General features: G+C 39.6%; 1 protein-coding gene across 1 annotated transcript; it reads left to right on the top strand.

Annotated features, from left to right (window-relative positions):
* The first annotated feature begins 221 nt into the window (after positions 1-221).
* Positions 222-6,740, top strand: LOC111583893 (heat shock factor-binding protein 1-like). The gene is made up of 3 exons (XM_023293151.3): positions 222-444; positions 543-609; positions 3,968-6,740. The coding sequence occupies exons 1-3, from the start codon at positions 400-402 to the stop codon at positions 4,060-4,062; spliced, it is 207 nt and encodes a 68-aa protein (XP_023148919.2). The 5' UTR covers positions 222-399; the 3' UTR covers positions 4,063-6,740.
* Positions 6,741-25,373: the final 18,633 nt, after the last annotated feature.

Genomic DNA, 25,373 nt, shown 5'->3' with positions numbered 1-25,373 from the left:
TGACCCTGTTACATAAAATACACGTCAGTGATGGACTATACATGAAGAAATGCAAATTAAATAAACATCAGTACATTATTTAAAATAGTTTTGGGGGGGCACATTCACTGACACGTTCACTCTTTCAAATATACCTGTTCTGTCACAGACGGTGAAATGAAGCGCTGCTTTCTGCAAAGGGCTTTTATTTTGAAGTGACAGTCGCTCCGGGCGGTGGTCGGTGTTTTCACTGTGAGGTGTCGGTGCCGCAAACTTACAGAAGTCACAGCTAACACTAGTGAAAGGACTCTCAGCTGAACAGTTTAACGTTCCCAGTTCGACCAAACAAATCCTCACAATCTGGTTGTGCGTCGCTTGGTTAAATTCGTCTGAAGGGTGTGTGTGTTGTTGAGAATAACGATGTCAAAGACGGAGTGTAGAGCAGCTAACGACATGACCGAGGCGGTAAGTTTGTTGGACGTTTATGTGTGTCCTGTAGAGGAACAGCTGGGCGGAGAAACATCTGCATGGAGACTTTTTCTGACGGCTTTCTGTCCCTCTAGATGGAGACAACGATGCAGCGACTTCAGGGAAGATTCCAGACAATGTCTGAACAGCTGGAATCGAAAAATATCCTTTATTGTGTGACATTGTGTTTACGGTGAGGCGTTTGAGGGGCAACTCGGAAATGACGCAGTAAAATGCAGTTTACCTGCAGTCTGATAGTGCAGTTAGCTAAACACACCTGAGAGCACTCATTAACTAAACACTAATGTCTCTGTTGCATCAAACATGGCCGCTAGGGGGCGGTCAAACTCATACTAACTTAAAGTATCTACTTGAGTCAAATTTTCATTTCTAGGGATTTTTTTTATTCGAGCATTAGGCTTCTTCCGGCTGGAAATGACGCAAACAAGTGGCAAAAGACAGTAAGACATTGTGCTGTGTGTGTTAATGACATATTTTAGCTATTTCCATGGTCGTTCTAAATTTTTTTTTGCCCAAACTTATTCATATCCTCAGAAATAGTTGTCATTTTTCAAAGAAAGTGCAGCTTATTTTCCATTCCACGTGGTTCTGCTTAATTCTAGCACAGTCTAAAGCATTCAAATACACTATAAATTGAGGACAGCCAATGTAGTGGTTCTTCAGTCAGTTATTAGTGCTTTGTAAGTAATGGCTAAAACCAAAGAGCTTAGTGAGCTTGTTATTGTTAAAGAGGGAGTTGTACAGTAGCTGCTCCCAACACGGGGAAAGGCAATGAAACCATAACCAAGTGTTTTAAAGTAGCAGTGGTCAAAGTGCAAAGTAGCATGAAAAAATCAGGAGTTCCACTGCATGAACAATCTTGAATGATATGTTAGGAAGCCAAAAGTAAGACCTGCACTGGCAAGAGTGGTAATGTAAGAGGCTATGAAGAACCCAAGCATCACCACCAAGACAGTCCTGATGGATCTGAGAAATTCTGGTACCAACTAGGGCTGCAACTAACGACTATTTTAATAATCGATAAATCGGTCGATTATTTTTTCGATGAATCGATGAATCAGATTTTTAAAAGCTTACCTGGACAAAGTAGAAAGCTTTTAGTCTTTAGTTCTGTGGTCAAATGAAAAAAAAAATAGAGTTGTTTGGACACAGGGACGTAGCTTTTGTTTGGCAAAACAAAGGAAAATCATTCAGCCCCACAAACTCCACCCCCATGTTTTAACATGGAGATTTTTAATCAGTTGACCAGGCAGGCAGGTCAAAATACAAGCCATCGTGAGAAGACAGGAGGACGTTAAGGTTCTGGAGGAAAACATCTGGCAGTCTGCTGAGAAACTTGGATTTGGGCAGCGCTGAAGCATTTTACCAAGACAGTGATTTGAAACATGCAGCCAAAGCGGTCAAAAATGGTTAATAAAAAAATAATACCAGCATATTGGAGCAGCCCAGCCGGAGTCCAGATCTGAATATCATCATGAATCTGTGGAGGGAACTGAAATCCAAAGTGATGGAAGAAAACCTTCAACTACAAAGACCTGGACATCGTCTTTCTTGAGGATGAAAACATGCAGACAGCCAGTCACTTTATGAGAACCATTTGACTACTGTCGAAGCAAATCCTAAGAATGGTTACAAATATTTTTGACATTGCATTTTTCATTAAAAATGTAGATAAAAAATAAAATAATAGAATCACAATAAAATCTCTAACACAGTGTCTCACTGTCTTTTGTCACTTATTTATGTCATCTCCAGCCAGAGGAAACCTAATAAAAATTATTGCTATAAATAGAAATGTGGCATGAGTATGAATGATATTGAGCTTAATCTGCATCTGTCCAATATTGTACAAGATTTGGCCACTCAAAGTAAACTGAGGACGCTTTCAAAAATGATTTCACTGATGTTATTTTTATATCAGTTAACACCATCCAAAATGCAGTATGCAGAAAAAAACAACAAATCAAGCCAATATTCGGTGTGGGCATCCTTTCCCTTTGAACAGTATCAGATTTACTACATATACACTACAGTTCAAAAGTTTGGGGTCACCCAGACAATTTCATGTTTTCATGAAAACTCACACTTTTATTCATGTGCTAACATAATTGTAAAGGTTTTCTAGTCATCAATTAGCCTTTCAACACCATTAGCTAACACAATGTAGCATTAGAACACAGGAGTGATGGTTGCTGGAAATGTTGCTCTGTACCTCTATGGAGATATTCCATTAAAAATCAGCAGTTTCCCACTAGAATAGTCATTTACCACATTAACAATGTCTAGACTGTATTTCTGATTCATTTAGTGTTATCTTCAGTGAAAAAAACTGCTTTTCTTTCACAAATAAGGACATTTCTAAGTGACCCCAAACTTTTGAATGGTAGCGTATGTTTGCACATATATTTTTTTAAGGTACTCACCAGGTTCTTCAGCTTCTTGGAGACCTTGCCACAGTTCTAAGATTGATTTAGCTTGTCTCAGGGTCTTCTGTCGGTTTGTCAGATGCTGTGAATCTATTGCTGGGTTCCTTGTTCTTCTAAAAGTAGTTCCACATGATGCTTACTTTGTGTTTGGACTCTTTGCCCTGCTACAGAATGATTCTGATTATGTGGCCTGTGAGACATGTTCCTGGTAGCATAGCATTGTGAACAAAACTCTAAAGCCAACGTGTTTCTAACAGTCTTGTAGTGTTTATTTATTCATAGATAGACATGGAGATCATCCATCATTGGCTCTTTAAATTTACACCTTGTATTTATACGTGATCCGTATCAGGTTACAATATCTGGAGAAGTATATCTGATCCATGTGTGTTTGTATTATCACCTGGAATAAACGTGTCTTTTTCTATCTTAATCATGCCCATAGTTTGATCTACCGTCCACGTGCAACTCAATTAGGCAGGAATGGCAACAAACATGATGTATCTTGGGTCAAGAGAGCCACGCTGCCATATGGCCTCTCTGTTTTTTTTTGTGTGTTTTTTTGCTGACCTAACCTCTTCCTGCTTAAATTATCATGAAGAGATGGATGTAGGTGACCTTCCTACATATTTATTTTTTTTGTCAGTTTTTCCTTTTGCATCAATGTGTTTTCTCTTATCCAAATAATTTATTCTGATACTGATGTCACTCAAATTCCAGTTGTGAATAGGGTAGTATTAGCCAAAGTACAGGAATTGTCAAAATTAATTTTTATTATTATATGTTGTATGTATGTTATGCTTTTTCTACAATAACAGTTCCGGGTGTTTTTCCATAAATAAATCCTGCTGGCATGTGACACCATCATGCGTTGTATGTTTTTAGCCTTGTCAGTCCTATTTCTTCTATTTCCGACTGCCTAGTTTTGATGCTGTTATCTTGTTTTTACTTTTAAAGGCTGATTTGGATGCGTTATAATACACATGGCTCTGAAACATGAACATAATGTAGATGTAAAATTACATTTTCTTCTTTTATTACCTTGTGATGTGCCGATTTCTTAACTGTCACACTCGATCAGATGGGAACTCGCATCGATGACCTTGAGAAGAATGTGGCTGAGCTCATGACACAGGCAGGTATGGAAGAGCAGCCCACCTCAAAGTGACAGTTCATCCGTCTGATGAGGTCTTTTCATGTAACTTCCAAACACTGAGGATTTTCTGCCACCTTGCCAACAGTGATCTCACTTTAGAGGCGACTACAAAGATCCACACTGCACATTTATCTCCACTCATGAAATGGGACTGAGTTAAAATCACTTAAAAGCTGAGCCAGATGTCTGTGTTTTCCCAGGTGCTACTATACTGTGATTCATTTGTTTCCAAAGCATGTCAAATCAGAATGCAGAAACTTGGAGGTTCCTTGTAGAGATTTAGTGTAATTAACAAACATGTTTTTTTACTTTTAAAGTCTACTAACCAAAAAAAAAAAAAATCTAGCTTGTACCTTCAAGGTGTAACAAACACATTGCTACCTCATAAACTACACTCGCTGGCCACTTAATTAGGGACACCACACACCATGTATAACCTGAATATAATGCAATCCAGCACAAATGTTAATGCCTCTGTATGTTCTTTCAGTATGTAGTCATGGTAAACATAATTCAATTACAGTGTCATCATAACTAAACTTTATTATCATATCAAAAGTAGAAGAATTCATAGCTAAGCTGTTCTTATGGATTGCATTACATTTTACAGTTGAGCCTCATAAAGTGAGCATTGAGCGTATTTTCAAGGGCACCTTTTAATATCTCAAAGGCCTGCATAGTTTACATCTTTATTTGTTGTGGCATTCTCCTCCTCTTTTACTGGCGCATAGCTGCCATTTACCACCAGCATACTTACATGCACAGTATGTGTGTCCTCCTACACTTGCTGGTACAGTAAGAGCTGTGAACAATGCTGGGTTCTCCCTGTCAGAACGCTGTTGCCCTACACTGCCTCTGGTGTGAAATATTAAAGGGAGTCATACTTACACTTGAGCAGTAAAGTGTGTGTTCAAGAGCCTTGAGGTAGCAGACAACAGTGCACTTAACACACACCTTTTGCACATATTTAACATTCTGTGCTTCTAGTGGTCTCAACGGCCACCTGGTCTCTGTAGCGGTTACTGGAGATACGTCACACTACTTGCGAATCCTGCCAGTGTGTGTAATGCGATGGAACCATTCAAATCTTACCACCAAAGAAAAGTATGTTGTCATATTAAAAGGTAGTCAGCTGTTGTCTGCAAAGCTAAGAGCACGACTCTGCTCTGAAGCTAAAACGCATTTAATCCTGGTCAGCTGCGTGCAGTAACCAGCACTATAGTCAGTGTGTTGTAGTTTAAAGCCTTAAAGGCACATCTTAAAGGTTCTGTGTGTAAAATTTAGAACCACTGGATGTTGCTGAAGCTCCAGCAACTCAAAACAAATGGCACGCTGGCCGCAACTCCACCCTCCTGAAATGAAACGCATGCTCATAATTTAGGTAAACAAGATTATTCCAGTTCTTCTTTTTCTTATTTTTTTTTTTTTGGGGGTCTGCTTTTTGGCTTTTCCATTGCGGTATCAAAGATCACTCCTGATCTTCAGCTTTATCAGAAAGAGAACTAAAAGTTTCATAAGGAGGGAATAACATACTGTCTACCAAAATAACACAGAGGGAGTGTGACTTCATTCTCTGCTATTACTCCTCTATATCTGTATGTAGCAAATAATTGATTGCTGCTATATTAATGCCGTGTGTATGTCCTAAAGTTTGCTTATTGCACCTTTAACTTTGCAACTATGCACCAAAAATACTTTTTTTTCTATGTTGACCTAATGTCCAGTATTTCCCAGAGTAATCCACTCAGAGGTTCTATGTAGAATTGCTGCCAGTGATGATAGATTGTTTTTGCAGACATGCAGGCCTTCTGTTGTTTACACTATGTACTTTGTAGATATGAGTTAATATGCAGAAGTTCTGGGAGAATATACTGTTGATTAAATCTATGCAGCTTATTTCTGAGCTCAATACAACATAATATAATGTGCAGTTATATCATATCATATACTCTTTGTTCTTTTCCTGTGTGTGGTGTTGCACTTAGATTAGCCATCAGAGGGGTGCACTGCGAAGAAAGTTTAACATCGTCAGGCTTTCTTTGTGTAAGCTGGCTCAAAAAAAAATGTAAAACCTCAATCAGGGATAATTGGTAAACTGACAGTTATTTGTTAACTCAAGTTTTCTTCACCAGACTCTCTGTGTGTTCATATAAAATAAGGCATTTGACACGCATTAGACTGTTGTTACACACAAAATGAGCCAACTGCTACATCAGTTAGAGGATCTGGTTGTTGTAAATGAAGAGCAATGAAACCTGAGCCAACTCTGATCCTAACCCATAAAAACATATTTATGCAATTTCTGCAGCAGCAGTTGAATACATGTAGGTTGCTATGACAACACTATGCATACAGTTTGTGCTACTGTAACTACACAGCTTCATTCAGTGGCATTACTAATGTGTAGCTCTACAGGTTTGCAGATATAATGTAGTCCTTAAGCTGAGAATCGGTATCGCTGGGAGAGAATACTGTCAGGACAAAAACTGGTGAAAGACTGGCCCTTTTTACCATCCGGTTAGCTGTGTAGCATCAGTTGCCATGGTGATCTAGCAGGTTAAAAAACTTTTGGCTCAACAAACCTCACTAAGCCACTAATTGTGCTTCACAGTACGCCCCTCTGATAGACTCTTTACCTATGTGCTCTGATATAACATGCAATAACCAAATAAAGATTTTTTTTCACACAATGTTAGTAGTGTGTTAATAAATTTGAAACTTTTTTTAACCTCAAGATAGCAGCATTTCAAAGCATTTTTTTCCTATTTATAAACAGACATTGTTATATTAGTAGATTACAAAATTAAATCAGATAATTTATCAAATATCATTGAAGCCTGTATATGATAAGTTAGAGATGCGGAGAAAACAGTCAGTCTGTATTATAACATCGAAATTGGCATTTTTCACGCTAAAGTTCTAGTTCTGGTGGTCTGAAATTGCTCTCATGGCATTATTGGAAGTATCAGATGGATACGTTTACCTCCATCATACAGAAAATGGTGTTAAAAATTGAAACTGAATCTAAATTCTTCCACTCACAGATGACTGTCTATGGGACCACCACTTTGCTGTTGTGCTCGTAGTTGAGTGATCTGGGTTATTGACTCACAAAAACAGCAAAATATTTGTTTTTTAAAGTTCCCAAGGTGATGTAAACACTGGAGATGTTTTTTGTTAATGGTTTTTCTTTTCATTTAGAGAAATCTTGCAGCAGGTTATTGAATTGACAGCATCAATGCTCATTATTATGCTGGGTTCATTTTAGTCTATCCATGCTAATTGTATGCCAGTCTTATCACTGAATCAAACATACACATCCAATATATGCTGACCTGCCCGACAATGTGGATACGCTTTTAGCTACGAGACAAGATGATATAATACATGCTGATAACAGAAATCAAATATATTAAAGTCATGTTAATATAAAAGATTTATCATTTTTTTTTAAATGATAGGAAGCTTGCTGATAATCTACCCAAGATCCTTTGAATAATGTTACCGGCTGCAGCCTTTCACTGAGTGTGAAATTAGCATCAGTCATGAACCGAAGAGCTGACTCACTTTCCCATTTTAGCACTTTATCAGGTTCTTTCATTCAGAGGCTCATATCTCATGGATGATTATCAAATAGAGAACTGGTGGATTGTAGTGCTGGTTATCTGTTGTGTCAGAGAGTAACAAAGGACAAACTACAGAATGAGTGGGAAAGACAAGAAAAAGGGTACAGATGTTTTTTTTTTTTTTGATTAAACAAAATAAGGTTATGACATTTTTCAAATAAACACCAGCAGCACGTATCGATTAGACATGCGTGATGCGAATTAAATTACAGAGAATGTAATTGAAATATTTCACACACACAAGAAATGTAAAATAGTTACTGTATTATATTTACAAAAGGTTCAAGAGATATTAATGCATATGAATTTGGCTAATAGCAGTTCGTGGAAAATATGTTTAGCCCTAGCCTCGTTTAAAATTCAGTACTTACAAGGTAAAAGCCAGGACCTTCTTCATCCTGTTTTCTATTCTGAATTCGGTTTTATTCTTTCTTTGGAATATTTGGTAAACAGACTAACAGCTTCGTGAAATAAATGAAAAGGGGGAGGTAATATCATAGCTAGACTGCCTGTTTCAAACACTTCCATTGGTATTTTAGTGATATGCTACTGAGAGGCTACTAAATCTTTTAGGAATACCATATACATGACAGGAACCAGTCGGTAAGAGGGTGAATAAAATAATCCAACCTCCTCCAATGCCCTCAATTTGAACTAAATGTGTCACTGTTAGGACTTCCTCACTTAGATTTCTGCATCTCTCAGATATCTAGTATGTGAAAATGTAAAAAAGATAATGCTTAGAAGTCATGTCCGCCGTTTACTTCATGCTTTATCAGAGTGCTGCTGACATGAAGCTGCAGCCCCCTCTAGTGGTGAACGTGCTCACTGCAGAGAGTTCACGCCACTGACCATGGTGCTGAAATGTTCCTTCCTCAGCTTAGACGTGTATATTAGTGAACGCTACGACTCTGGTACGCTGTATGAACATAGGTATTTAGACTGCCCTCATATTTACTTCCTGTTAAGAAAAACCTTGTTTTTCTGCAGCTGGTGATGATTTTAGATAACATTGTGCTTCTAATGAGCAGCAGTGGTTAGTGTGCATCACCTCACAGGTAGAAGGTCTTTGAATCTCCAGCTGGTATGTTTCCCTGCATGGTAGGTTAACTGATTACTCTAAATTGGCTGTAGGTATGAGGGTGACTGTCCATGGTTGACCCTCTGATGGACTGTTATCTGTCCAGGATGTACCCTGCATTTTGCCCCATGTCATCTGAAATGGACTACTTTATCCTTCCACAGGGTAAAGCTGTTATAGATAATAGATGGTGGTTTGCTTCTTGCTGTGTTTAGCCCTTTACTATTTCATCATGACAATACCCCTGTGCACACGGCCAAGTCTGTAAAGAACCAATTTGCTGAGGAGCAGCCCTTTTGGACGAGCTGCAACCCTGACAGTGAGCCTGGTGTTAAATTTAAAATTTGTTTTAAAGCCTATAATGTTTCAGCTCCCTAATACACACCCAGTAAGTTAAATTCATTTTCGGCCCCTCGGTCACTGAGGTCATTGTCATGGTTGCTTCTCCAACTCCCACAGTCATGCTTGAATACCAAAGGACTTTTTAGGTTATTGCCTACTTAACATTAAATCCAGTTACACCATTGGCAATTTCAAATCAAAATTAAAGTCTCACCTTTTGCTCCCTTGTTTTGGTTCTTCCACTTTTCTCTTTTACTCTTCAAACTAGCCAGTATGCTTTACTTTAGCTATCCTTCTCATATGGTTGCCTACACATGTGTTTATACTTGAGCGTTCTGTGATTCTTCTCAGTATCTCCATGCATTTTACTCTTTGCCTTCTCATTACTTCCATAGTTTGTGCTTTGTCCTCTTTCTCCTTGTATTTCTGGCTCTGGAACTGCATGAGTCTGACTTACAGCTGCTGGTCCCACCAATCTATCCAGTGTTTCTGCTCTTTTGCCTGCTGTCTGTTTCTCTTTGTTGTCCTTTTCTGTTTCACCTTTAACCTCATCCCATCCAGTGGAGGCAGACGGCCAAACTCCCTGAGCCTAGTGCTGCTTGATGTCTTTGTCTGTTAAAAGAAAGTTCTTCCTCTCCACTACCACCAATGTAATTGCTAAAAAGGAATCTAAACGAAAAATTGTTGTATTTTCTACTTATACATTTGTAGGATCATTTGTATGACATAAAATATCGTAGGATCTTAGATAAATTTGTATTTTCAACATTACTATAGGGTTTGAACTATAATATTTAAATAACTTAGGTAAACCCAAGTAATAAATAAAAACTGTAAGGTGTTAACCTCAATAGTTTGTAATGCCAATTTTATTCCTCTACTAGAAAGTAGTAGTAGTATTTTATATGATTTTAGTAGGATTTTAATCCATAATATGTAAATTACTCTTACAATAAATAACACTACAGGGTCCCAAATATAGAAACTTGTTAGGTTAATTTATAATGCCACTCATATTCTTCTTCACTGGAGACACTTGTGCTATATAAAACTTGAATTGACCCAACATCAATGTGCAACCCTCCAAATACTTTTGCAAGTTTCAAGGAAACTGGAGATTACTGTCAAATGTTTAGGAATGTCACATCCAACAATCACATAGTAGTTCAATGGGTGTCCAGCTGCTCACTTTCTTCTGTGATATACGGTCAAGGAAAAAATGATTAGACCACCCTTGTTTTCTTCAATTTCTTGTTCATTTTAATGCCAATTTACTGGTTAGGAGGAAGCCTGGAGAGACCTACCAACTAGACTGTCTTGCCCCTACAGTAAAACATGGGGGTGGATCAGTGATGATCTGGGGTTGTTTTAGTATGAGTGGAACAGGGCAAACGCAATTATGTGAAGGGCGAATGCACCAGGTCATGTACAGGGCTACTCTTGAAAACAGTCTTCTTCCATCAACTGGAAATCTCTTTCCTACCTCGAATGACTGGATTTTCCAACAAGACAATGCCCCTTGCCACATGGCAAGGTCAGTTAAAGCCTGGATGGAGAACCAGAACATTGGAACCATGCCTTGACCTGCTCAATCACCAGATCTAAATCCAACTGAAAACCTGTGGAAAATCATCAAACACAAAATGGAGAACTACAAGCCCCAAAAAAAGCATATCTGTTTGAATTAGTGCAACAATAATGGGCTGCTGTGACAGCAGAACAATGTCAGAAGCTGGTGGAGAGCATGCCAAGATGCATGGCTGCAGTCATCACAAACAATGGTTATGTAATCAAGTACTAACTCCTGTGTGCATCATGTGACTAAAACAGACAGAAAAGAAAACATGGAATGCCTAAAAGCACTGTTTTTGACAGTACAATGCCATAGCTATTGATGTAAGAACTTAAGTGATTTTGGTTATTATCAAGAAAACCATGGAAAATGGCTCAATATCAGCTCTTAAATGAAACTCTTATAAGCTATTTTTGTTGTTATCGTTATATTTGTCCAAACAAATATACCTTTAGTGGTACCAGGCATTAAAATAAACAAGAAATTCAAGAAGACAAGGGTGGTCTAATTATTTTTCCATGACTGTACACAATGTGCATGTTATGAGGTGTTTGTGGTTGTTGATGCATTTGCAGTGTTTGTGCTGTAGATGGTAGTATTTCTCAATGAAATAATTTTTTTTTGCACCTCTGCTCCATAATATGTCGAGACAGGTGACAAAATCACCTTTAAGACCAGCAGAAGTATTATACAGCCTTCCATCTAACACTGTCATGCAACATATGAGTTCACAGGAGTTCATGCATGTCTGGCTTCCCGTGGATGTGAATGTGCGTGCACTGGCTACATGTGTGCATGAGCCTACTTCAAATACCTCGCTGTGATGCACGGCAAAGCCAAAGAGCAAGAACGCTGCTGACCGTGTTGCTATGGCAACCTGTGCCGAAGCAGACACTTGTCGGCTTGTGTAAGTGTATTTATGTGTGTGTGTGTTTACCCATGTGCATGGCTACGTGTACTCGGAGGACGGCCAAGACAGGGCAGAGAGGAGGGGTGCCGGGCTGATGGATTCTGCTCCTTTGCTCGGGGTGAGCGTGAGCGCAGAGAGACACTTTTAGTCGTCGCACGGTACTACTTTAGCAGTTCACACACTCCTCTCCTCGCCGGTGGAGTGGAGAGTGGGCGTGTGGAGAGCTGTGGCCGGCAGCGAGGGGAGGCTGAGAGGTTCAGCCCTGTGGCCCACGCTGGGTGGGATGGGAGGGGGGAGGCAGCGAGGGGCTCTAATGGCTTGGTTGCATGGTTAGCACTCCGAACAGGATCAGGGAGAAGCACTTCAGGGATTGTGTATCTGTGTGTGTGTGTTCAATTGGCCGCCCTGTTTCTCCCTCTATGTAGTGCTACTTTTACACACTTCACTCGCAAGGTGAAACACAAGGTAAATGTCAATAGTCTGAAGTGGCTTCCTCTCTTCTCTGCCCATATATCTGTCTGTCTGTCTGTCTGTCAGTGGTAAACACCTACATATGTATGTCTGACTGACTGTTAGAGGTTTTCCGTCCTTGGTGTGAAAACACTTACAGGAGACGTAGACGTGCCAGCTGTCAGAAGTGAGAGAGAAATACAGCCTTGAAATGTGTGCTGTACAGTATGATCTCCTCCCCCGCCTTTATCTTTTCACAGTTCTCACTTTTCCTCTCTGTATTTATCTCTCTGGGCTGTTCTCACACCACAACCTGCACCTACCCACTTCCACTTCCGTTTGCACATTCGTATGAAGGGTCTGCCACATTAAGTGCTTTCCCAAAGTGATTAACATTGAGTGGAAGTGGGTTATAAAATCCTCCCACAGCGAGTCTACTTTGATGCAGATGTACTTTGCTCAGAGGTACATGGATATTATTTACACTGTTCCTTTTTCTATATGTTGTGACTTTTTGTCTACATGCAAATGCAGTTTTAATCCCCGAAAACAAACCCAGAACTCGACTGTTGTGCTGAAGACGAAGCTGAGCGGGATGGCTAAGCTTTTGATTTACTGGTCAGTCGATGTTTCAACCTTCATCTATGGCCATGAGCACTATGTATTGAATGAAAGAATAAGGTTACAAGGATACAAGGCCTCCTCCATAGGGTGGCTGGGCTCAGTTTTAGGGATAGAGTGAGGAGTTCGGACATCTGGAGAGAGATCAGAGTAAAGTTCCTGCTCCTTCATGTTGAAAGAAGCCGGGTAAGGTGGTTCAGGCATCTTACTAGGATGCATACTGGGCGCCTTCCTTTGTAGGTTTTGTGGACATGCGTAGTTGGGAGATGGACTTAGGGATGCCTTAGGATAGCACGGGAAGCAATGCTGGGAAGAAGGACATCTGGAATGACTTGCTGCCACCACCACCCGATCAAGTATAAGGACTTTGAATGATCAAACTCAGAAGTTTTATCATCCATAACTTCACTCTCCTTGTTGCTCTGTATTTGTTGTCCACTGACACCAGAGAGAAATATCTATCTCTTTAGCTACTAAATTACTTCACACGAAATGATCAACTAGTACATCGGCCTATTGTCAATATAAAAGATTGATTGGTGCAGCTTTAGGCAGAATTTTGATGCCAATCTAAATGACTTATGTTCTTCAAATTTGGTAGTTCCAGTCTCTTGTCAAGTTGTGGAAGAGAGTTCATCTAATGCTACTCTAAACTGTTTCCTATGTTATTAACTGGTTGTGCTGCTTTTTAAAAATGTTTATCATATTGATAGATGTCTGCTTGGCAGCCCTTGAAATCAGTCAGGTCAGTGCCACTGTTACGGGGATGTCAGGGAACCCAAGTGCACACACAGGCTACAGGCAGAGAGGTGGACTATAAAAAAGTTTTGTTTTTTTTTTCACAAAAACAAAGTCCATACAACAAAGCAGGAAGCTTTAAAAAGAGGGAAAAAGAGGGAGAAGGAGGTAGAAGAACATGAGTTGGAACAGGGATCATGACAGTCATGGTTTGACTGGAAAAGCTGATTAAGCTTTGAGTGAAGGTTTGTGGTTATTATTCATCATTTACTGGTTATGATGATGTTCATGTTGCAAGACTTATTTGGAAGCTTTATTTGTTATCATTTACAACAAAAATATAGACATATTTGCAATTCATGTGAGACCTCGAGAGCCAGAATAATGTACAAAAAGGTAAACATAATTGACATTAACATGACATGGTTTCAGTTGGTTTGTAAGTAAATACAGACATCATCCATCCATTATCTATATACCACTTAATCCTCATTAGGTTCATAGGGGCGCTTGAGTCTGTCCCAGCTGACTAAGGGTGAAGGCAGGGGACACAATGGACGGGTTCCCAGTCTATCACAGGGCTATATATAGAGACAAACAAGCACACTAACATTCACACCTACGGATAATTTACAATTACAATTAACCTTAGTCTGTTTTTGAACTGTGGGAGGAAGCCCGGAATACCCGGAGAAAACCCACACATGCACGGGGAGAACATGCAAACTTCATGCAGAAAGATCCCAGGCCCAGACCGTGGGAACTTCTAGCTACAAGGCGACAGTGCCAACCACTGAGCCGCTGTGCAGCCCTAAATGCACATATATAATAATTTTATTTTTAAATGTTAGGAATATTTTGCTGAGTAATTCGCTACTTGGAAGCCAGGATGTTCACCGAAGGAGTGGTTTTTATGTTCTTTTTGGCTTTTTGTGCATTAAAGGAAGTGGCACAGTAAAAGGAGCTCAAATGCTGCACCTTATGTGGACATCTACACATCCACAGAAGAGCAGCTTTCATCCCTGGAAGGCTTCCTTCATCTCTGACAGCAGCACTTCCATACATGTCCTGAGTCACAAACAAAGCAAAGGCAGCAAGAACCAAGAGGTCTTGGGAGAGATAGGCGGTAAAAAATAGATGTAGGCTCCCTCTTCCACAACACAACAAACACACACATGCATATGGGGGACACCTGTGTGTTGCCTACCGCCTGAGGCTCTTTGATTCCTGGTGTGCTTTAATCTGTGCTGTGCTCTTGCCTGCCTTTGAAGTGAAAATCACTGTCACCTTCGCCTCCCGCTCCCCCCACTTCTCTCTCCCTCTCTGCACACACACAAACAAACAAACAAACCACAAATGACCACCTGTTATCTTTGTCATAGTAAATGTAGACATGCAGCTCATCTACGAGCCCAGCCCTCACTCATATATTCTGTTCTATTCCACTGTGCCAGCAGCGATCCATGCCTAAATTTACCCCAGCAGTTATTTTGGGGGTAACATACATCACCTTCTTTCTGCTCTAATACATTTATATCTACAGGAATAGAAACTGATTTCCAACTTTGTTCTGCCACAAGAAGTCATTTCATGGCTGGAAGAAAGCACCACAGTGGGTTGGTTGAAGATCAGTACAGAAAGAAAAGGTCTGCAGGACAGGAGGAGAGAAATGTCACTTTTATTTACATATTTTGCAGGGGGAAATGTTACTTATTTGAAAGCAAGTTTTAGAGAACAAAAATTCTCTATAAAGCCAATCATTCTTTAAAATCAATATTGATGGTGTACTGTGCTTAAACAACAAATTAGCATTGATGTTAGGTAAAGGTAATGGGATGAATGGATTAATGGCACACATTGGTCCTCCACTTTGTCCAATCTAAAGACCTCAGCAGCTGTTTGACAAACATTTCTAGTCCCTAGAGGATGAATACTATTAACTTTGAAGATCCCCCTGGCTGCTGCTTCTCCACATCTTCTTGACTGATGCAAAATTTAGTTCATTTGTGCTTTTGAGTGAACGCCTTAACATCTATTGGAAATGTTAACAAGGTAAAAACCTAAATTTTCACCAGAGAGCATCTTGAAAACCCATCTCATGAAGAATTATATTAAATACTCTTAAATAAAAACACATACAATACTCAAGTACCACATTAATGATGAATTAGCTGTTAATTATGGATGAACACAAAGACACCCTCCAGTGAAAATCTTATTTTTTACCTTGCTAGCATATCCATGTGTTGCTTATATATGCAGGAAAACACATCGTGAGCAAAATAAGAATTCAGGTAAGGAAGTCCAGTGTACTGAAGACAGTCTAAAAAAAACATGGATTCAGACTTCCAGGGTTTTATATGTAACTGGGGCTGCCTGTATCATTATTCTTCTTCAGAATTGGTATTTAGTTCCAACGTGTGGCTGAATTACTCCAATATTACAGTTTGCCATCGTGTAATGTAGAGCAGTTTAACAGAGTTTGAGCAGAGTTGTGGATGAGCTGGTGTGCTAGAGCTGCAGTGAGTGGAAAGAGGTGTGAGAAGAGAGAAGCAGGGTCTTCATAGAAGTCAAGGAGAAGGGAATATTTTCATTGAAAACCCCTCTATATTTGTAACTTTTAGAGACAGAGATTTTTTAGGAGTTAAATCAATGACTGGAGAGGACCTATGATACAACTTTGATCAGAGCCTTCTTTTGGTCAAAAGTTCAATTTGATCTGAACCATAGATTATGGCGCTCCTTTCACCCATCATGGCTATGCAGACAGCCAGATCTGTCTAGTGCTCTGATCAAATGACTATGGTCCTATAAACCTGCCATATCTGTGAGAAAATCAACAACTGGATGCAACAAAACCTCCTTCAACTTGAAATAATTCCTTTTGGCAGTAAAGAATGAAGGCTGGCGCTCAGTGATTAACTTGAGTCTGGGACTCTATAAACTAAAACCCACATCAAGAATCTTGGTGATGGGTTCAATGAAGATGTTGAGCACCTAAATTTCAGTAGTCACATCAAAGCTGCAACAAAATCATCATTCTAGCATCTTTAAAACAGCTAAAATTAGTTTTGTTGCTAAGCAAGACTCAGAAAAGCTCACTGACGCCTTTATTTCTTATAAAGTGAATGACTGTCCAGCAGACTAGCCTGACTAATAGGACTATTAGCCAAATGCAACCCCTTTAAACTGCTAGAATACTGACAAACACCAACAGGAGGAGCACATCTGTCAGATTCCTAGATCCCTCCACCAACTTTCAATATAGAACTGGATTTAAGGCCCTGCTTATTGTCTACAAGTCTCTGAACAATGTGGGCCAAAAATAGTCAGTTAGTGGTGCCCAGAGATCAAACCAAACATGGTGAAATGGCTTTTAGCCATAATGCTGCCCACTGCTGGAACCAGCATTCTATGAAACTTGCCCCAGCTGTAGTATGTTTTAAACCTAAGATGCTATTTTTCCACTGCTTTTAATTACCTTCATGTATTCGTCGCATTTAGGTTTAAACTTGTCCAGGCTTTCACTAAACTTGTGTCTGGTTTTATTTATTTTTTTAATGCTTTATCTGAGATTTTTTCCTGCTCTTCTTGTTTGAATTTGGGATTTTTTTTTGGTGGTTTTCTATTTAAACATTTTATTGCATTTTATAAAGCTCTTTGAATTGCCTTTGTGTTTGACTTCTACCTCACACTGCTTGCAAAACTAACGACATTCCCATCAGACTGTAGTTGGCAATAAGTGTTGATTAGCAATTATTGCACTAACACACTAAGTTAAGATGATGCTGAGCTTAGGTGAGCACAATCAACACGTCAGGTAAGTAAGTAGCAGAAACATTTTCTCTGCAGCAGGTTTATTAAATATGGACTGTGTACTGGCTTCAACTGGTTTCTTGGGTGATATGTAAAATTCTGCACTGTGTTCATTTTGCTAGTCTAAATATATCTAGTTCTGTTTGTATATTATATTTCTCTGTGTATGCAAATGAAAATCAAAAATTAAACGTGATTAATATAGATTAAAAATGAATGATATTTAATCATAAAATTGCCTCATGTCATCATACAGTTTTGTCAAACATGCAAAATACCACATATATATATATATATATATGGAAGGGTGACAAATTTAAAGTAAGAAAAATATAGCTGGCGTGTCTTATAGTGCTGGGCCACCATGTACCTCTACAGCAGCTTCAATGCATCTTGCCAATGATTCTACAAGTCTCTAGAACTCTACTGGAGAAATGAACACCATTCTTCCAACATATAGTATATTCCCTCTTTTGGTGTTTTAGGGATGGCAGAGGGGAGCGCTGTCTAATATGTTGGTCCAACTACTCCCAGAAGTATTCAGTGGGGTTAAGATCTGGTGACTGTAAAGGCCAAAACACATGATTCACATCAGTATCATACTCATCAAACCATTCAGTGACCCTTCGTGTCCTATGGGTGGAGAAATTATCACCCTGGAGAGACCACTACCATCAGAACAGAAATGTTTCATCAGAACATGAAATGATAAAAGGTGATCTCTCAGTACAAGTTTGTATAGATTTGCAGTGACCCTTCCCTCTCAGAACACAAGTGGAACCAAACCATGGCATCAAAATGCCCCCACAGCATAACAGAGCCACCAGATCCCCTCATTGTAGGCATCCAGGGTTCAGTTTTTTTCTTTAATTTGTTACTAGTCTCTATATTATATATATTTACACTGATCAGCAACAATAAAACCACCACACGACTTTAGGATTTTTCCTGTGGTGTCTGGCGCCAGGATGATGGCAACAGATTCTTTGGGTCCTGTGGGCTGTGGGTTGTGGGTCCTGTGGAATGGGCAGTGTGTGAATGGAATGTATATTGTATGAATGCAACACATCTCCCCAGATTTGTATGAAAAAATTCTCACATAACCACACACTTGGATAAAACGACCTACATTGCTAGTGTTTGTGTAAACATCACATGATGTGTGATGCTACAAACATTTACACCCAAACTTATTACTTAATCATGCAATGAACATCAATGCAAATGTGTGCAAAGAAGTTGTAGTTTATGGAGAGGGAATTTCTGAAGTCACTTATAATAATACAGTATGTGAAGTGTTTTGTACAAATTTAAAAGAAATATGTATATTTGTCGACACACTGGGATGACAACATAGCTGTGCCTTATTATCATTCATCTGGTGGCATACGTCTCGGGATTTTATATACATGCTCTCAATGGAACACTATTTTTGCATTGCATTGAGCTAGTGGCTATTGTAAAGTATAATTCCAAAATTCATTAGATGGTGATTCTTTGATGGTACTTTTTTCCTCCACTGTTGGTGACCTGCTTTTTATTACACTGAAAATGCTTCTCTTCAATATTTTACGACTCCATCCTATATGCCATCGTTGTTCTCTAACATGATCTTCTTTGTTTTTATACCTTATTTTCAAGCCTACCTCTAAATGTATCCATGTTTTCCACATGGCTAACTTCCTCTCTCCACCGTTTCTAACTGCTTTACTCATGTATCTTCACATGTCATCATCTCTCCATTGGCTTCTCCAACTCTTTCATGCCTCCGTTTCTCCATCTGTGTCCTCCTCTCTCTGACAGTGACACATGGGTGTGTCCTGGGGATTGGCGGCCGGTAACCGACCCCGTCTCTGTCACCATGGAAACTGGGTCAGCTTTACGGTAGCCATGGCAGTGAAATGTGTATGTTCTCCTGCGACAGGTGTGTGTGTGTGTATTTGTGTGTGTTCATGTGTTTGAATCTAAAACAGGTGTGTGTGTGTGTCATGCGGTGACATGTGTGTGCAGGTTGGGGGCATTCTAGAAATAGACAGACCAGGGAGATAAAAAGCAAGAATGCAACCAGATGCGTGCACACCTGTCTGTGCACGTCACTGTGTTCATGTGTGAATCTGTGTTTGACGTCTATATTGCCTTATAATGTAATGAACCGAGAACACTGACATCACAGCAGTCACAATATTCAACTATAATGACGACATATGAATCATTTGATTAGAATAATAGTGACATCTGAGTAATACTGCATTTGAAACTATGACATAACATTGCACATTAGGCTGTATTGATGCTGCTATAATTCCATATTGTAGTGGAATATTGCTGCTATATTCATATTCCATCACTGACCTGAATGGCAGCAGCACCCTATGTGCAATTTTTTGCTCCACACCATGTCCCAAAAGTTCATTCTCCCCAGAAAAACAAAGCTCAAACACTGAATATGCAATATAATCAATTTATGCACACACAAACCACAAGGTATTTCCACCTTTCACTTTGATCATGGCTTTCAGTCTTTCAAGCATGGAATGTACGAGGTTCTTGAGTGTGGATGGTTTTACCTTCCTCCACTTCCACACAGCCTTAGAGTTGAGCTGTTTCATGGTGGTCGGTGGTGGACTGGTAAAGGTGCGACTGTTCAGGATTCCCCAACAATTCTCAACTGGGTTGAGGTCTGGGCAGTTTAGTGGCCATTCCTCCTTATGCAGAAAGCCAGGAAGATACTCAGAACACCATTGCCAAGTCATATGGGCAGTGTAAGCAGAGAGGGCATTCATCAGAGAAAATCCAGTTCTCCCAGTCTTTTGGAGTCAGATTTGTGTACTTCTATGCAAAAGTCTCTTCTCCTTTTGCAGTTTGGTGAGTCATGGGGTACGTTGGGTCTTGTAAGCTTTCAGATCCAGAGCTTCTGTTAAATAATGATGCACAGAGCTTTTAGAAACATCTTCTATGAGATTTTTCAGCCTGTGACTGGTGTCTTTTACCCTTGGCCTTTCTCATCAGATCTTGGCTCTTGCAGTTAGGCCAGATGGACGTCCTGAGTGAGGCAAGTCTTTGAAGGATCCTCCTTTATTGTACCTTTGCCGCCACTTCTGCACCCAGCAGATACTTCTGCCAAGGGCTTGAGCTACCTGCTGGCCAGTTTTTCCTGCATTTTGAAGAGCAATGGCCTGTGCACGAATCTCAGACTCTGAAAGAGTCTGGAGTTTTTCCACCCTTACTCGAGGCCATGGAAACAGCACTTCCAAAATTTGGCTGTGAGTGTAATGCATTTTGGTCAAAGAACTTTCTATACTGGGTCCTGACAGTTTGACCAGACAAACAAGCAAACAGTACCTGATTGACCAGGTGGAACCCATTTTGGTGACAATCAAACATGTTGTCCAGTAGGGAGAACAAATTTTGGTACACAGTGTAATAGAAGCTGTAAGTTACAACCCATATGAGTTGCTTCCGAGGCTAGGCTCCTTTGACTGACCAGGTGACATTCATTTATTTTGTTATATTCACATCCAACTCAAAGCTGTGTTCATAACCCTCACATGCAGTGTTTAAGTTTTGAGGTTAGTGTCAGCTGCTCTGTGTTTCTCTTTTTTGGATTTGGGTAATTTTACACCTGAACAACTCCAGTCCATGTTACTCAAGAAAGCAATACATGTCTCAAATGTATTTTTTAGTTCTCAGTGTATAAGCCTTTTCTCATGTGATTTTAGAGTGAAAACAGACTGCTTGAAAATGTCAAGCAGCAACCTCTGGGGCTGAAAAATTATACCAGCGTGGAAGTATCAAAAACTACAGTTCTTCAAATGTCCACTTGATGCTGGCTCTAAAAGTGAGTCAACCCCTGTAGACCCCCATGTTAAAATGTTCAATTTTATAGCAAAAGAAAAAAGTATATTTACAGCCTGGTACAAAATATTTTTTTGTCTTTATGGCAAATAACAGCCTTCACAAAAACTATACAGGAAGTAATTTAAAAAAAATAGAATTCACCCATTTAAACTGTATTGAGGCTCAAAAGTTGTACATAATTAGATATCTGGCTACTTTGAGTGACAGGCGAGTGCCGTCAGAGGACAGTGCATCCCTCAGTGACGTTTGCATGGACTGCCTCAGATCCAACTATATGCTTACTTTTGGATCAACAAGGAGTTAGGAGGAGTCAGGCACTGTGGAGATGTCTTTGGCCAGAGTCACCACACTGAGCTTCAAAACTGAAGACCAGATGTAATGGAGGGTTCAACAATCTTTATATACAGTCAATGGAAAATGCACAAAAGTATGCAAACTTCTAATTGGATCATTACTTTATGAGAATGCTCACTTTTTTCTTGGGACAGGAAGTTTTAATCTAAGACTTGTAAGATGTTATGTTAAAAAAAAAATACAAGGGTAACAGTACACCCTCAAATATGGCTAGAAAACTCTGACAGTGTATTTATGCAATGCAGCATAATGACACAGAGGTTAATCACAGCTATATTTGCCATAAGAAGGCTGCTGGAAAGACAGGGAGTCTGGTGGAGTTTTGACAGTGTCACTGCGTGGGAAACTCAGCTAGCAGCTCTCCTTCAAGAGGTTCACTGGGGTATAGCGATCCTGTTTATTGCATAACGGTGCTGTTTGTCAGCTGTATATATCCTGTTAAACTCTGAAAACACCACAGTTATCTGTCTTTTCTGCTCCTGCAAGGGGAAAAAACTCATTAACATATATGCATCAACCCCTTTGGATGTCCACTTGTGTCACCCTGGGAAAAACCCATAAAATGAATAGAAAATTTGTAACGTCAATAAATGGGAGCAAAATGTATTAGATACTTTAAAAAAGTAGTGTTCATCATACTGACAAAAAAAAAAGAATGCTCAGCTCTGTGTGTGTTTGATGCAAATGATGATTTTAAATTGAAACTGCATCAGAGGAATATGCATCAGAGGGAGAATCAGCCACAGATGATGTTAGTGCATCCCAGTTTTGATGCCCTTACAAATGTGTGAAGTAAAGCCTTGCAGCTTAACTCATGAATTCATAGCACAATGCAATCTGCCAATTGCCAACTGACAGACCTTTTATCACACATATGTCGATGCGGATTGTTTTCATAATCTGTATGAGTTCATGTATACGCTTGTATTATGTATACAATGTAGGATCCACCAGCCATTATTACACAGTAGAACAGGACAAGAGCAGATTTTGTCTGTCCCTTTCCTGCTCTGGGTTTAACATCTTCACAGCCACAGGTTGGTGACGGGATTCACTTTGATCAGTGGAGCCGAGACACCAAGACACTGCAAACAAGACGCTTTCCAGATCTGGTACAAGTAGGTGCAAAGTAACGAATCAGTACGAAAATATGAGACCAGACTTTAAAGGATTCCCCTACACAGACCTCCAGGATGTAAATTAGGCCTGTCTCAGCCCAGAGACTGGTTTAAACCCCCAGCCACTATCAGGCCTACAAGGGACCAAATGGCTGCCAATAAACATTCGGACTGATTCCTGCGCCATTGAAGGGGGGCTCAGGAACCTGGATGACAACTTCAAAGACATTCCACTCACTGACAAAGGAACTCTGGACTCCCATCAGAACCAATATAGACAATCATCCCACAATTCTGGACACAACTCCTTTTTCTGTACGTCCATTTCACAGAACATACAAACTTTTCAAAAACTTCATCAATCTACATCTTGCCTTGCCTTTAATCTTTTATTTCTCCAGATTGGTATCAACATAGTAATTCATAACATGTCTGCCATTCACATGGTCATATTTGGTATCGCGCTGATCCGCTGCCTGTCAGTAATGCATCTAGAAAAATTATGTTCACCAAATTACAATATTTTTGGAGTTATAGGTACCACAAAATTATCTGCAAATGTAATTATGCTAGGGACATCTGGACTTTAGCCCTCCCCAACAGAGGTTGGTCCAGATGCCCCCCTTCCTTAATGAGATGCAAAAATTCCAAGGCTCCACTCTATCAACCGCTGTTCAACAAAGGCTGACCGGACCATCCACCAAGGCAGCATCATCATCATCATCATCATCATCATCATCATCATCATCATCATCATCACAAGTACCTTTCAGTCACTGGAACTTGGTGCAACTTTCCCAAATTAACTTTTCAAAGATAAAATTTACAGGCTAACAAATTAGCCTACTATCAAATTGACAGCTGCTTTCAGGTGTGGTCTCTTCATCCCTTTCCCTCAGAACACCATATTTCAAGTGTAACCTTAATCCCTGTGTTACATTAAAATATTGTGTTCTCTTCCTTCCCTTTTCCTTCAGTCACAATTCACCATCTTATTTGTTTTGTGTTGTAGTTGTTGTTCATCCGAATGTCTGTTATTGTTATTGTTGAGTTTAATAAATGTACACAAATACAAGTTCAGTGCCTCAGTTGTTTTGTTGTTCACATTTTGGTCCCTAACTTGTATAGATTCCAGCTACCTAAATTGAATACATGACCTGTCAAGATAAATAATTCCCCTTACAATTCCTGAAACCCTTCTTGACAGCGCAACAAGAAGTATTTCATATGCTGCATTATTATATTTGTCTAAATACTTTGCTGGTTGAATATCAGGTAGACTATGTAATAATTCTGCATAAACACCTTAACCCCATTTAAGCAAACATTTATCCAACATTTTATACATTGGTGGAGAAACTTTATTAATAATCTTACAGTTATAATTGGTGGAGAAGCTATTTAACCCTTCCAGATATAAATTAAGAAATCCTACAATAACATGTATGTTTATGTATTCATTCATCGGATTCACTTATGCTAGCAGCTCTCACAATATTCTGCCTTTAATACTTGGGGCAGTACTTGCCTCCACAGTCAGGGTGGACAACCAACATATGTAATACACCTCAGACTCTTGCTTTCTGCTGAACCAAACTTTCAAATCCAAGCATCCAACTCATTTTAGCTTTTAAAAGCTTTCTACACACAATTTGTGGCTAATCATCACAATTACCACCATATGTGATTATGTGTGCAAACTAATTTAGTGTGTAGTCCCATTTTAACACAGTTCTTGAGCCAGCCAAGTCATGGAGCTCAATTAGCCAGCCAGTGTTTCCTGTGATTCAGCTGTCAAAACTACAACTCTGCCACAATTATCACTGTAAACTCCATGTATGCTTCAGAGGTGTAGTAACAGTATCAAATGACCTGTACTGTTGTACATTGATTACCTCACCCTCTCTTCCCCCTCTTTCTTCCTCACCCCTCTCTCTCCTACTCATTACCACAGCTAATTAAGGATCTGTCAGACTACCCTTTTCAACGCTCCCTCTTTTTTTTCTCATCACCCCCTTGCGCCTCTTGCCATGTGAAGCCACTGGAGTGGAATCATTGTCCAATTCGAGGTGATCGTCATGGTTGCCTAACCCTCCACCCTGCCCTCCCCATTTTCCCCTCAATTCATCTCTCCCTGTCTGCTCCCTTTTTGGCCCCTCATGATTAAGCGGTTGAGTGCCCAAGGTGGTACATCCATTGGTCTGCTAAAGACAGGGTCATTAACACCAGCGAGCTCCATCCAGACAGGTGAGAGAAAAAGAGTGGGAAAAGAGATCAAAGTTCATGCCAGTGACATAAGGTAATGTAGGATTGTTAAGGCCAATGCTGATGTCCGTTTTTTGTTGTTATAGCAAGCATTATGCACTCAAAATATGCATAAAGTAGATTTTCATGCTAGGGAGAACTTGCCTGTGACCCATGAAAACCTTGTATCTTCTGTACATTAAAAAACAAATGACATTTGTAAACAGGCAGTAATTAATATAGCTTTGTATGACAACTTTGGAGGACAATGCAAGATGTTTTCACAGCAACGATGAAATACATATTTAACTGATTTACATCGATGGATCAATGTTTTATGATCTATTTTACCCTAAATTGGGCTATAATTAACAAAATGAACATCATGCTGAATTGAAAGAGACTGGAAACTCGCAATTGAGACCATAAGGAAAATGTTTACTTATGTAACAAATCAAGTAAGAAACAGAGTCACTTTATCATAGACTTGTGTCCGATTTCTTTATGCAACCAGAGGAATCGCCTCTGCTGGCTGATGAAAAAAACAATCCAGGTTTAAGACACTTGTGCATTGACTTCACTTTTTAGACCT

Source organism: Amphiprion ocellaris, chromosome 15 (assembly GCF_022539595.1).
Source record: "Amphiprion ocellaris isolate individual 3 ecotype Okinawa chromosome 15, ASM2253959v1, whole genome shotgun sequence".
NCBI classification, from domain to species: Eukaryota; Metazoa; Chordata; class Actinopteri; family Pomacentridae; genus Amphiprion; species Amphiprion ocellaris.
This window is presented reverse-complemented; position numbering and strand designations above follow the sequence as displayed.